This window comes from Leopardus geoffroyi, chromosome B1 (genome assembly GCF_018350155.1).
Source record: "Leopardus geoffroyi isolate Oge1 chromosome B1, O.geoffroyi_Oge1_pat1.0, whole genome shotgun sequence".
Taxonomy (NCBI): domain Eukaryota; kingdom Metazoa; phylum Chordata; class Mammalia; order Carnivora; family Felidae; genus Leopardus; species Leopardus geoffroyi.
In genome coordinates this window covers 155,180,977-155,194,910 of record NC_059327.1, presented here as the reverse complement: position 1 = coordinate 155,194,910, position 13,934 = coordinate 155,180,977, and the positions used below count along the sequence as shown (strand labels likewise).

At 38.7% G+C, this 13,934-nt stretch overlaps 1 protein-coding gene across 35 annotated transcripts in view; it reads left to right on the top strand.

Moving 5' to 3' along the window:
* The window catches only part of ADGRL3 (adhesion G protein-coupled receptor L3), an 828,850-nt gene that overhangs the window by 663,023 nt on the left and 151,893 nt on the right, over positions 1–13,934 (top strand). For 26 of the 35 annotated variants that reach the window (XM_045473912.1, XM_045473918.1, XM_045473914.1 and 23 more), the window contains 2 exons: positions 1,830–2,132; positions 4,449–4,552. In XM_045473912.1, the coding sequence (XP_045329868.1) occupies positions 1,830–2,132; positions 4,449–4,552 (407 nt within the window). The remainder of the gene's footprint in view (positions 1–1,829; positions 2,133–4,448; positions 4,553–13,934) is intronic. The other 9 variants (XM_045473919.1, XM_045473916.1, XM_045473915.1 and 6 more) reach the window with 1 other exon arrangement.

Here is a 13,934-nt window from a genome sequence, read left to right as displayed (position 1 = left end):
TCTTGTATCCCAGCCATGACACCACTGACATGTTGTTTTTAAGACTAATACTTAATATTATTAAGAACAATATTATTTAATTTTAATATTAATTTATTTTAATAATATAATGTTAAATAATATTTAATTTCAAGTTATTAATATTTCTTAGTTTTATTTTTCTTTTTGAGATATTTCAATAAATTTAAATGTAAACAACATACATTAGAATCACATTTCTACTATTTATAATTTTAAGAATTCAACTTTAGTTATGTTGCTAAATTTTATATTTGAATTGTGTTAAATTGTGTCAATTTTATTTTATGAGTTCTGAATTTTGCTTTTGCAAAAATAGATACTGAAATACCAGTATTGCCATTCTGTTCTAGTATTGCTTTCACTGGCAAAAAGGTTAAAAGGCTATTGTATTCATCCACTGATGATGGTGGGGTGAATGCAGATAGTGGTGATTGGGGAGAGAGAAAAGTAAAAAAATGAAACAGAATCAACAAGACTTGGCAGTTTGGGGAATATGGTATAAATGAAAGAAGAGGAAAAAAGATACCCTCTCTTCCTTTATGAATTTTGAGTCAATGAATTTATGAACATTACATTCACATAGAGAGAAAACACAAGAGAAAGAAAGAAAGCTGCAAAGAGGAACAGAACAGACAAGACAGCTAGAAAAATAGCATCACGTCAGAAAATGCTACAATTTTTCAGTGATTAAATGTTCAGGAAATCCATACCCCCTTCCCACCGCCATCTCTGTCTTGTTTGGGGAAGCTTTATATGTACTAAATGCACTGTGATGGATGTGGCTTCTCTTCTGGTATAGCAGAGTCAAGTTGATGACATGTTAAAGACGGCAGACAATGAATGACAAACATCTGGAGGCTTAGTACAGGACTCCCTGAATTCCATAACCCTGAGCTACTTTGAATCTGGTTAGAGCCGGTGTCCCTAGGTTTATTGCAAGTAAGTGAGGTTAAGCGTAGTTTCTAACCTTACAGTTAGGAATGCAATGTATGTACGTGGAGGACTGGCATACTCTTGCATTCCTATGATGGAAATGTGAATATATTTTCCCAGAAAGGTGATTCTCTGCAGTGATTATTTCCATAGTATTGTTAGAACATTCCTTTGAGTACTTCATAGGCTTAATAACCTATTAACATCTGGTCAAGGAGCCTTACTAGTTTTATTTGGAATTTGGCATACATACTAGACTTTAAAAAATCTAGTTAGACAGTAATTAATGGCACAACTGATTGGAAACCACTTATACTTCACACAGTTTTGTTAAGATGGGTCAGTTCTAAGAGCATTGGTAGGTCGTCAAGTTAAAGAGACTCTACTCAGAATTGTCTTTTCTCTTTTAGCTTGAGAGCACTTTAATTTTTGAGGCCCTTTTTTTTCCGATCCTTTCCCCCTAAGTGCTTCATCTTTAGAAACTCATGTTATACTTAATGTGAAAAGTCTAGTTTAGGTAGCTTTCTCCCATTCTATGTACCAGGTTTGAATATTCTAAGGTGAGGGCTTTAAGTATTAATCCTCTGATTGTTACAAAGGCTTGAAACATTAAGAAGCTTACTAAAGAGTTGAATTATGCTGTTAACTTTTTTTCCTGCGATTCGAGCTGAGTAGAACCATGAACAAGCCTTCATTTGTCACTGGTCAGCTGACCGTCATCATCCTGAAGTGCCACTTTGATACCTTGGCACTGGCTTATTTTTCCCATGTGGAGGGCTCTTGGAATTTTCAAATGAAAATGGTTTCTGAAGTATGAGGACACCTTGAGGTGAGGAGCAAGCAATGTAGGTCTTTTCTTTTGAATTTTATTTCAGAAATCTCTACCACAGGACCTCTTGGCATGGGAAGTACCACCACCAGTACCACCCTGCGGACCACAACTTGGAGCCCAGGCAGGAGTACTACCCCATCAGTGTCAGGAAGAAGAAACCGGAGTACCAGCACCCCATCTCCAGCTGTGGAGGTGCTTGACGACATTACCACACATCTGCCATCAGCAGCGTCCCAAATCCCAGCCCTGGAAGAGAGCTGTGAAGCCGTGGAAGCCCGAGAAATCATGTGGTTTAAGACCCGTCAAGGACAGATGGCAAAGCAGCCGTGCCCTGCAGGAACTATAGGTAAGTGTGTCCTAGAGCCAAGCTAAAGAAAGGTATTCTGTTACTTTAGCTTGCTTTTCTCGCAATTGTTTCTTTAGTGTTTTTGTTTGTTTGTCACTACGTATTTTTGTTAGTTCACTTGAATTCTGAACTCAGCTGAATGACGATTTCAAGCAGTGTATTTTCAGAGTTGGAAAATACATTCTGAAGAAGTCACTGGTGAGGATTTGGTGGGGATACACGTGAGGTCAGTATTTTCGCCCACGGGGGGAGGTCCCTGGGTGGAGTTGCAGTTAGGCTGTGCATGTTCTGGCTACTCCTGAAGGCCAGCCCTTCTGTGCAGCAGCCCAGAGCGAATCAATGGATTGGAAGAGAGTTAGTTCTCGTCCTTGGCACCGACCATCAACTGTTGATTGCAGAAAATGGGGTCAAGGACTTTTACATTAGAAGATGATCATTGAAACTACCTAAAATTTAACGGAAGAGGAAGTTTGACTCTCCTTTTCATAAGTCATCATAGCCATCCCTTAACAGTCAAGGGCTCTTCACATAGACAGGAGTCAGACTCCCACTACTCAATATCCACTAGAGAGAGCAAGCTCCATTGTTTCCTCTGAGAGACAGTTAAGAGCTAAATAGTTCTACTCTACTTCCCCCCCTTTTTATTACTGTTGCGATTCATAACATCCCCCAATGGTAACCATACTATTATTTACAATCGTTAAGCCAGAAAATGCCTGGTTTTCTTATTGTCACATACATTGATCTTCATAAAGCTAATACTTGATACACTAAATAAAATGTGCCTTATTCCATAAAGTATGTAAAGAAAGCAAATATACAATAGATGTCACTGTACTAACAATAGTGACTACGCCTTTGGGTGTTATTGATCTGGTTGCTTCAAACAGGTTTCTCTTAGAACTGTTCCAGTGGGGATATAGCATTCTGAATTCTATAGTATATGAAGTGGTAGAAAGACCAAAAAGAATATTGACTTTTACACAAGTGCACATTTAATTTTTTTTCAGCAAAGTGTTTAAAAATATTCTGAAATCTTTTTTCCCTTTAGGAAAGGGTGCAATTCAGTTGTGTTACTGAAATCAGTGTGATTCCAACAGTTTGAAACCTTGCCTCTTAGCACTGTCCCCTTCGTTCTGGGCCTCATTTCCTTCATTTCTAAAAGAGAAATAATAACAGCCCCCCCACCACCACCCTGTCAAATGTTTGTTGTGAAGGTTACTGAAGTACTTTATTTGAAAGCAGTTTGAAAGCATGGCAGAAATATGTCACCATTGTTCTGTGAAAATTGGGAGAGAGATTTAAAGGGAGCCTTCTAGAGCCCTCCCAGGTGAATGTCCCTATGCTGAAATCTTATTTTTAACCTTTTCTTTGTCTCCTTTGCTGTTTAGACCCACACATGCTGTCACTTGAATTTTTGCGATAGTGTCCCCCAAACCTTCACATCTCCCCCTCAGATTCATCCTTTCTGCTGCTGCCACAGTTATCTTACTAAAACCTTAATCAGCTCATTTCTCTCCTCTGCTTAATGTTCATTGATTTTCCAGCACCCACAGGTGGCAGACCAGGCAGTTTATGATCTCACTATGCCTGCCTTTCCAAGCCCATTACATATAACTCTCCTGTACAGTAGACCTCAATTTAAAACTTTTGAGGGGCACCTGGGTGGCTCAGTCGGTTGGGCGTCCGACTTCGGCTCAGGTCATGATCTCGCGGTCCGTGAGTTCGAGCCCCGCGTCGGGCTCTGTGCTGACAGCCCGGAGCCTGGAGCCTGCTTCTGATTCTGTGTCTCCCTCTCTCTCTGACCCTTCCCCGTTCATGTTCTGTCTCTCTCTGTCTCAAAAATGATTAAGCGTTAAAAAAAATTAAAAAAGAAATAAAAATAAAACATTTGAGGTTTCCCAAGGACAACATATCTTCTCTGCACCTGGAGTGCCCTTTCCTACCTCGTCTTCCTGAAAAACCTGCAAACTGATTCCTTTAAGACTCAACTGATACCTTGCCTGTGTGAAAACCCACACGATAAGCCCCATGGCGGCAGGCACCGCATCTATCTCATTTATGAAATTGTCCTCTGTAACTGGTGTAGTTGCCAGCAAGTGTTTTAAAAATTTTGAACGTTTTTGTTTGGTTGGTTGCATTTCTCCGGTGTCCGTTGTCTGCCAGGCTCTGGATGTGGTGTTTCAATAAACATTAGCTTAGCTTAATGATCTCCATTTTGCCTGTGTTCATATTTAAACATAACGTGGATATAAAGTCATTGTAAGAAACATGGTTTGAGTATTTAAAGCAGACCTTTTTCTCTCATTGTTCTAGGAGTGTCAACATATCTATGCCTGGCTCCTGATGGAATCTGGGATCCCCAAGGACCGGATCTTAGCAACTGTTCTTCTCCTTGGGTCAACCAAATAACACAAAAGGTAAATCACGTGACTGACAAGGAAGGTTTTCCCAAACTTAAATCCTCTGCTGTTGACTCTAGCTGGTGCAGACAAACTGGTTAAGATCTTTTTTTAATTAATGTGGAAATATTCTTCCATTATATTTTTATTTAAGATTTAATGACACCCTTTGATATGTGATGAGCTAATCTAGAATTTTGTTGTCCTTAAAGGGCAAATCCATGAACTTCCTCTAAACCAGGCAGTATTGCTTATGATAATTTTATTAATAATAAAATTTTTATGGTATTTTGAACTATAGGTATAAAAGTCCAAGAGGTATTATAAATCAAGCAAGCAAAACATCTAGCGTACATGCATATGGATTTTCCTGTGAAAATAGCAATTACCAAAAAAAGTCTACCTTTGGAATCTTAAGCTATTTGATAAACGTTCTGTAACCTAATCATTTATCAGTGTTAAAAGTATATGTACGTGTGACAAAATCTTGCATACTCAAATTTTCAGGGCTTATTTGGTTGCAATATGTTGAACGTTTTTATTATTAATGCACTGTGGGGCTTTGAATTGATTTCATTACAAACAGAGACCAGATGTGCATTTATGCCAAAAGGGCTATGGGATGAATCCTTATTATAGCAATTTGTGTGGATTTATGCACTCCTAAAATGAAGAGTCCTTCTATGGCACATTAGCTATGCTGAGGAATTTCTGAAAGAGATTTTTTCCTGAGAAATATTACGAATGATGGCCTTTCTAAAAGCCTGTCTGTGCCATTTGCCCTTTTCTCTATTTGTTTTTAACCAGGCTGATCCTCAGTAATATACTGAATAATAATCCATAAATATCTACCCAGTAGATTATTTAGCAGATGAGCCATAACTATCTATTTACCCTAAATCATGGAGAACAGTGGTTATATTGACTCTAGTTACCCTCTTACATATGCATCTCCACACTTGTTGCTATTCATAATGATGTTTCTCCAATTTCAGCACTGTTCCTGCCACAGTTTTTATGTCCTTTGATTTTATTACAGTGTAGCTCAGACCCCAGGGCAAATAACTCTTGCTGGATGTGATCAGATTAAGAGATCAGTAGCATATCTCCTTACATTAGCAACTTTTAAAAAATACTCCCTACATACTTAGCCCAGGGGTTGATATTAATTCAGTAATAATTCACCTAGAAAGCTGAGTGTTTTCATGATAATTCCTGAATATGGTTAGACTATTTCATTGCAGGAATTACTGGGTGACTTTAACTGATAATGATTCTTAATTCTTTTCTTTCCTCTGCAGACCTCCTAATCTTATGACAAAAGAGATAATTCTTTGCAAAGACCAGACAGCTGTTGCCCATTTGATTTATGGATGGGTGTTTTTTTTTTTTTAATATAACAAATATGTTCCATTATTCTGGAGCAATTCTGTTTAATCCTGTAGAGTCTGTAAAATTGTGTAAGATTATAATTATAGTAAGATTATAGAATTTAGGCAATGAGAATTTATAATAATACCTTCGCTGCAGTTTTCATAAGTTTATAAAATCTTCAAAAGTATAACAGGAGGCTTTGGAGTAGTCTGAATCAGATTATATAAGTAGCCCAATGTCAGTGTTGGAGCTGGGGTTTTAGCTGGGTCTACTTTTGTCAAAATATCACGTATAGCCACAACACTGGTTAAACTAAACTGCACAGAATTCCTGCCTTTACATCACACTTACTTCCCTAGTCTCTCTTCACTTTTGTCCACCCTTTTACCTGGTGTGCCCCTCATACCTCCAAATATGTATGCTATCCGTTGAATATAAAGGGTAGTTGAACAGGTTTCTTTACCATAAAACTCCAACACTTTTAAATATTAACATTGTAAACCTCCAAGAGAGAATTTGTGTGCAGTGTTCACTGAGCGATTTGTCCGTATTATCTCCCTAACTCTCCAAAGCATCTTTCACAGAATTCATACTTCTGCTCATTTCCTCCCTCAGTACCTGAGTCCCAACAACAGATAGGACATTGGAAAAGGGTTTGTTTCTAGCAGTATTGGGGGAGCAAAGGTGAACTGCGAGGGATTGAGCAAGAACCCAGTGCTAGTAACAGAGGTCCAGCTATTCCCAACCCCAGGCCCACTGTTGCTGGATAAAAGGAGTGACAAAAAATTGGAAGCGGATGTCTTTGAGAAGAAAGATGGCCTACAGACAAGAGACTCAGCCTAGCCCCAGGCAACTTTTCAGAAGAAGACCAAAGGGAAATAAATACACTGACCTCACTCTCCCTCCTCCTTCCATTCCCTTGCCCACCCTCCCCATTGGACAAGCCCAGTAGAAGCCAGAGAAGAGGGGCGCTCTGAATAACATCCTTCTGAGTTCACCCTCTAGGGCAGAGAGCAAGATGGAGGAGGATGGAAAGTGGCCTTGACCCAGGAATTGTATAGTTCTCAGTGTTGCATTTCCCTTCTCTTACCCCTCCTCCCTTTCCCATCCACCTCCTCTTCTCCCTTCTCCCTGCACTCCGCCTCCCCTCCCTTCTGCCTTTCCCATGCCCCATCCCCTGTCCTCTGCTCTGAACTTTCCCCTTTTTCTAGTGGATTTTTTTATGTCATGTTGAAAAATTAAAGTGGAAGAGTTATCTTTCATGGTTCATTCCTTCTCTCTTCCCCCTTTTGTAGTCTTGTGAACTTCAAACTTTTAAAATAAAGGAACATTTTTGACCCCCAATGACAGCACAGATGAGAAAAGAAAGGAGGGAGTAATTCAGTATAAACAGTGTATTCAATGTCCCCATCTTCGTGAGCTCCTGAGTGAATGCATCGTGGCCTGTGAGGCACCTCCCTTATGACTGTACAGTGCTTCTCAGGGAATTCCTGAAGGCTTTCAAGGAAAGAACACTTCTGGATCACAGTCTCAGCATCTATACCACACGGAGGACTATTCTTTTCATTATCATTATCACTAACACTATCCACCCACTGTGTGTCCGGCACCCCTGTAGACAGCAAGTATACACAAGTACATGCATCAGGATGCTTACTTTAGTTTGAAAATGCAAACTATATTTTCATGTTTGCTAAGAAATGAGTTATGCACACACACCTCTGCCCACCCCCCCCCCACCCCTGCAGTCAGGCCAGAAGGGAGAAAACGGGCAAATAATTTTGATGGCTTCTGATCCATGAATGAATTCAGGCCACTTCCATACTGGTGAAATTATAGATTAAATTTTGTGTGGTGATAAAGTAAGTGTAGCTTATATTTTATTAGCGAAAATGTAAGCCTTTGAAGTCAGAATTTCATGAAGAAATTTGTTACAAATGAGCAAGAATACTTTCATAATGATGAGGGTTTTTTTTTTTTTTTAATTTTTTTTTTCAACGTTTATTTATTTTTGGGACAGAGAGAGACAGAGCATGAACGGGAGAGGGGCAGAGAGAGAGGGAGACACAGAATCGGAAACAGGCTCCAGGCTCCGAGCCATCAGCCCAGAGACTGACGCGGGGCTCGAACTCACGGACCGCGAGATCGTGACCTGGCTGAAGTCGGACGCTTAACTGACTGCGCCACCCAGGCGCCCCAATGATGAGGTTTAATAAAAGCATAATATGTACAGAAAGAGCAAGGCAAAAATTTGTGCACAACGTGGCCTTTACTCCAGCAGCAATAGAAAGGGAGGTGGGAGAGAGAGGGAGAGAGAAAAATTGGTAGGTAGGTGGATAGATAGATGAGTCAATGGTTAGATGGGTGGGTGGATGGATGGATGGATGGATGGTTGGATAGAAGGAAAGGCAGGTTCAAAGATAAATAGATGAGTGGATAGAAAAATAGATTGGTCTTCAAATTAATTTTTTTTAAATATTTTCAAGCTTTTCTTGACAGCAAGCAGGTTGGTTCAGAGCTCGGCCTCTTCACACATATGTAGCAAAATATCGTATTTTCTCGCCATAATGACTGCTTACTAAAATACAGTTTCTCACTTCAGCTTGATCTCTAGATTAGACTCAGATTCTCCAAAAGGAGTTTATATTTTCTGTGTTGCATACCTTTAAAGAGCTGATTGCATTTTACACTCCCTCCAATTTAAAATTCTTTGAAATTACAGTTTTGAATAGCTTTCATATTTCTTTGCATGTGAAGTGAGGTAAGCTTCCTCCTTCATTGCCTAGTTCAACTATTATATGGAAAAGAAATGACTGAATTGTCACTGGAAAATAGTCTTTCTGTTTCTAACAAACGGAAGAGTCTTGTCTTTTGTTTGTTCACAAGCTACTGACAGATTTTGAGATAAGTAGAGTTCTCCCTGCGTTTTCTAATGAAGGATGTGAATACCTAGAATTTTTGCTATTTAATTGTATAAAATAAGCCAGTTGCCTGCCTTGGAAGAAAAAGTCGAATCCTGTCACCCAGATTTTAATTTCTCCATTCTTTTAATCTCCATAGAGATTCTGTAAATTGCTTCTTAATTTTATCAGAGATTGGTAGGGTTTCTAGGACTTCAGGCTTATTTAACCTACTTTCAATTGTAAGATAGAAGCATTTAATTGTCTCTATACCTACTTGACTCTGATTTACAGCAAAATAGCATAAGTAGATGTTTCAAAGAAATGATAGCTATATACTTAAACACTATGAGAAACTCCTTCATGAATTGGTTTGGCACCCGATTAATGTTTGATGTAATAAATCTCATAAAATGTCAAAGCTTATTTCAAAGAAAATTGTTTTTACATGTGTCAAAATTTGACATGTAAATAGTATCCATCTCTGTCATAATTATCCTCAACTAAAGCTGCAGGGTTTGCCTTCCCCTATTCAAGTCCTGAATATAATCCCACCATTTCAATACAGGTATTAATTTATTAATCCTCACAGAACTCGTAAGATTTCTCAGTGTATGTGCTTATTGCTGAGAAATAACTTCAGTAGAATTTAGTGAAAGAAATGTTAGAGACAGATATTTTCATTAGGTCTGTAAGCTAGGATATACAGAATAACATTATTTCAACCCTGCCTCTGTGCAGAGGCTTGAGGCAGATTCAAGATATGCATGTATTTGTTGTATAGAAATGAGATACTTGTGGTCCGTGACTGCTGGGGTGAGAGAAGTAAATAGGGCCATCAGGACAGGGGAGTAACCTCTGGCTGCCACTGGAAAGAATATGGTCAGTGAAAGCCTTATCTGGAAAGGCAACCTTTGAACTGAGCGGTGAATGTTGAGGTCATAATGGCTGTTGGAGAATCCAGTTAATGGCATTACCATGGAGTGCCTCTCTTCCCTTCTCCTCCCCTCAGAGAGTAGGCCTGTCAGTGTACTTATAAGTCTCTCCCAAATCAGGCCACTTTCCGCTGTTCTCCACTGCTGCTACCCTAACCCACAACAGCTTCTGCTGCTGTAGCCTCTTAGCAAGTACCCTGTCATTCATTCATTCAGTCACTCCTGAACCCTCTAATCCATTCTCCTGCATTTGATTTCAAACACAACTCTGATTAGATCACTCCTGTTTAGACATATTAGTACCTTCCCTTGATCTTAGCATGATCCACAAAGTCTTCATCATGACTTATGAAGGGGACAACTTAATCTGCCCCTTGCTCACTTCTCTGGCCACCTAAATTCCAGTTATACCACCCCTTGTGCAGTTCCCCTAGGACCCCATACCCCTCCCTCCTGAAAGTGTCGTCTCTGCCTAGAGGCCCTCACCTATATTCTAACCCAATCCTTTCTTTTCTTCACACGAAACGTTCCTCCACCTCACACGAAACATTCTTCCTTAGAAAAGCATTTCCTAAATTATTCCCTAACTTCATACAGTCGATTAAAAGGCCCTTAAACTTGGATTCTGTATTGCACTCCACAAAATTAAAATTAAATAATTTTGTAGCTAATTTATTAAGAGTTCTTTCCATTGCTAGTACGTAAGCTCCTTTTTATTGGGAACCATTTTATTTAGTATTGTAGCCTCAGACTTTAGCATAATGCCATTAAAAATTCAAATTTTAGTTAAAAAAGCAAAAGAACATAAACAGAGTGAATAACTGTTGAAATTATAGAGATATTCATCCTATTTTTAAAGCAAGATACAGTACATATTTACCTCATAGACAATACAATTTATACTGTGTAGGTATCAATATTGAGTTCTGAAGGTGGAAAAGTGTGCTTTTCCTTTCTGTTGTACCTACAGTATCCTGTCTTCTCAAACCATGGTTGTTATAGTTGTTTACTTTGGTTGCCTTCCCACCCCATTTCCAGATGTTTTCTACCCCTCTACTAATATTCCCATAATACCTCATATTCAATCTTGTTATTAAAATTGTCTCGTTGGGGCACCTGGGTGGCTCAGTCTGTTTAGCTTCCAACTTCGGCTCAGGTCATGTTCTCACAGTTTGTGGATTTGAGCCCTGCATTGGGCTCTGTGCTGACAGCTCAGAGCCTGGAGCCTGCTTCGGATTCTGTGTCTCCCTATTTCTCTCTGCCCCTCCCTTGCTTGTGCTCTTTCTCTCTCTCACAAATAAATAAATAAACATAAGAAATAAAATAAAATTGCATCATTGCATTAATGTTATTTACTTGTATGCCTCTAACCCCAGATGCCTCTCAAACTTTGTTCAACACGGACCATTTAAGTAAATCAAAAGACTCTAGAGGTCCATCTGCCCTGACCATTCTCATAGAAAAACTAATACATGTCAATAAAGAAATAGAAGAAAACAATATAACAACCAACAAAGGTATAGAACAATTGTACAGGGGTGCTTGGGTGTCTCAGTGTCTGACTCTCAGTTTCTGCCCAGGTCTAATCTCAATTTTGTGACTTCAAGCCCCACACTGGGCTTTGTGCTGACAGTGCAGAGCCTGCTTGGGATTCTCTCTCTCTTCCTCTCTCTCTGCCCCTCCCCCATTCACACTGTCTCTCTCTCTCTCTCTCTCTCTCTCTCTCTCTCAAAATAAATTCAAAAAAAAAATTAAAATGAACAATTGTACAACAGTGATTAACAAAGTAAAACCACAGAATTCTACAAATATATTCATTATTAGAGGAATAACATAGATAGAAACTACAACAAATGCCAGCCCACTATGTATCATGTGTTGATTAAAAGAACATCCTCTTGGAAAATTATGGGAATTCCAACCACTGGATGTTCATATGCACACTAAGAGTTTTTCAAAGTTACCAAGCACTTGTATATCATGTGCACCATTCAATAAGTCTGAATGGAATACTGAATTTGAAATCTTTGAGAATACCTAGCTTCTCACTGATTTAAATTAACGAACACTAAATTCTGTAAATCACTTATTGATTATTAGATTACCAGTAAACAGCCTTACATTGTATATAAAATTAAAATGTATGAATTACAACCACATTTATTTCACTCTGAGACCACTTGAAAATACTTTCATGACAGTCAGTGGGCCATGAATGCTACTTTGATCCACATTGAATTTGTTATGTACTTATCCTTGAACCCTGTAATATGTTCCATTGGTTACAGGTATCTAGCTATGTAGGTCTTGACCATATTTTATTTTATTTTATTTTATTTTATTTTTTTCAACATTTATTTATTTTTAGGACAGAGAGAGACAGAGCATGAACGGGGGAGGGGCAGAGAGAGAGGGAGACACAGAATCGGAAACAGGCTCCAGGCTCTGAGCCATCAGCCCAGAGCCCGACGCGGGGCTCAAACTCACGGACCGCAAGATCGTGACCTGGCTGAAGTCGGACGCTTAACCGACTGCGCCACCCAGGCGCCCCTTGACCATATTTTACAAATTTATTAAAGTTAGTGCGGGTGTTTACAATTGTAAGGATTTCTAAAAAACACTGGTTATATATAATAACTACTTTAACCATTCTTCTTGTAAAATTTAAACATTACAGAAAAGGATTTTTCCTTTGATTCCCATCTTCCAGACCTCGTGCTTAAATATATGTAAAATAAACACATAAAAATATCATGTTTTATGTATTGTATTACTTCTTCATAGATAGCATGTTTATATGCTACTTCCATTTTGTATTTTTATTTCAAGTAGCATGCTAATAGATATTAGCGTAAATAAATACTTTTTTATACTTGCATTTATTTTAGCTCAGCATTGCATGTTGAAATTTGATGTTAATGATATTGATCTCCTTTATACTTTTAAACCATTGTAGGGGCGCCTGGGTGGCGCAGTCGGTTAAGCGTCCGACTTCAGCCAGGTCACGATCTCGCGTTCCGTGAGTTCGAGCCCCGCGTCGGGCTCTGGGCTGATGGCTCAGAGCCTGGAGCCTGTTTCCGATTCTGTGTCTCCCTCTCTCTCTGCTCCTCCCCCGTTCATGCTCTGTCTCTCTCTGTCCAAAAAATAAATAAACGTTGAAAAAAAAATTAAAAAAAAAAAAAAAAACCATTGTACCATATTCCATGATATTTATATACATGAGCAGTTTTCTGCAGGTTATAATCCATTTTGTTTTGTATTTTAAACAAGCTAGAATAAACATCTTTGAATATTTCTCTTTTACATCTGTGGGATTATTTGTTATGGTTGATAGTGATAAGAGAAATCCCTCAGTTATGTAGTCTTCGCATTACAAAATTTAATGGACATTGGTAATTAATTCTACGTGGGGCCTATACAAATATATATGCCCAGGAGCTGTTTCTGAGGGTGATAGACATTTCCACAAATCCTTCCCAACATTGTGTTACTATACTTGCTTCGTTTTCAATTTGGATTTTTAAATATACTTGAGGATATGATTATTAATGATATAGATGTTCCGATAACCCTAACTTATTTATTTGTTTCTTAATAGTCAATCCTGCTATAAATATTTATTGAGCATCCCTGAGGAGGTAGTGTTAACTTACATGACTAAGAGTCTTAGTCTTGCTCCTTATAGCCTGAATACCTGCTAGAAGATAACCTTACAGAAAGGACTTTTCTCTGTGTGACCCTAAGTTTTATATAGGACTGTGCTAAAAAAAAAAAAAAAAAAAAAGTTTCCAGGGCGCCTGGGTGGCTCCATTGGTTGGGCGACCTACTTTGGCTCAGGTCATGATCTCGCAGTTTGTGAGATCTAGCCCCGGGTCGGGCTCTGTGCTGACAGCTGGGAGCCTGGAGCCTGCTTCGGATTCTGTGTCCCTCTCTCTCTCTGCCTCTCCCCCACTCATGCTCTGTGTCTCTCTGCTTCTCAATAATAAATAAACGTAAAAAAAATTTATAAAAAAAAAGTTTCCTAAACATGACACTATTATATATTCGTAATACTGTAAGATATCCCTATCTTCTTATTACCCAAAGCTGTCAAATTTGTTCACGTGAACATGGGTTATTAGTATCTGTCTCTTTAAATAACATCTTTGGGGTATTGACAGTTTGATATATCTTTATATAATATAGTTGAAT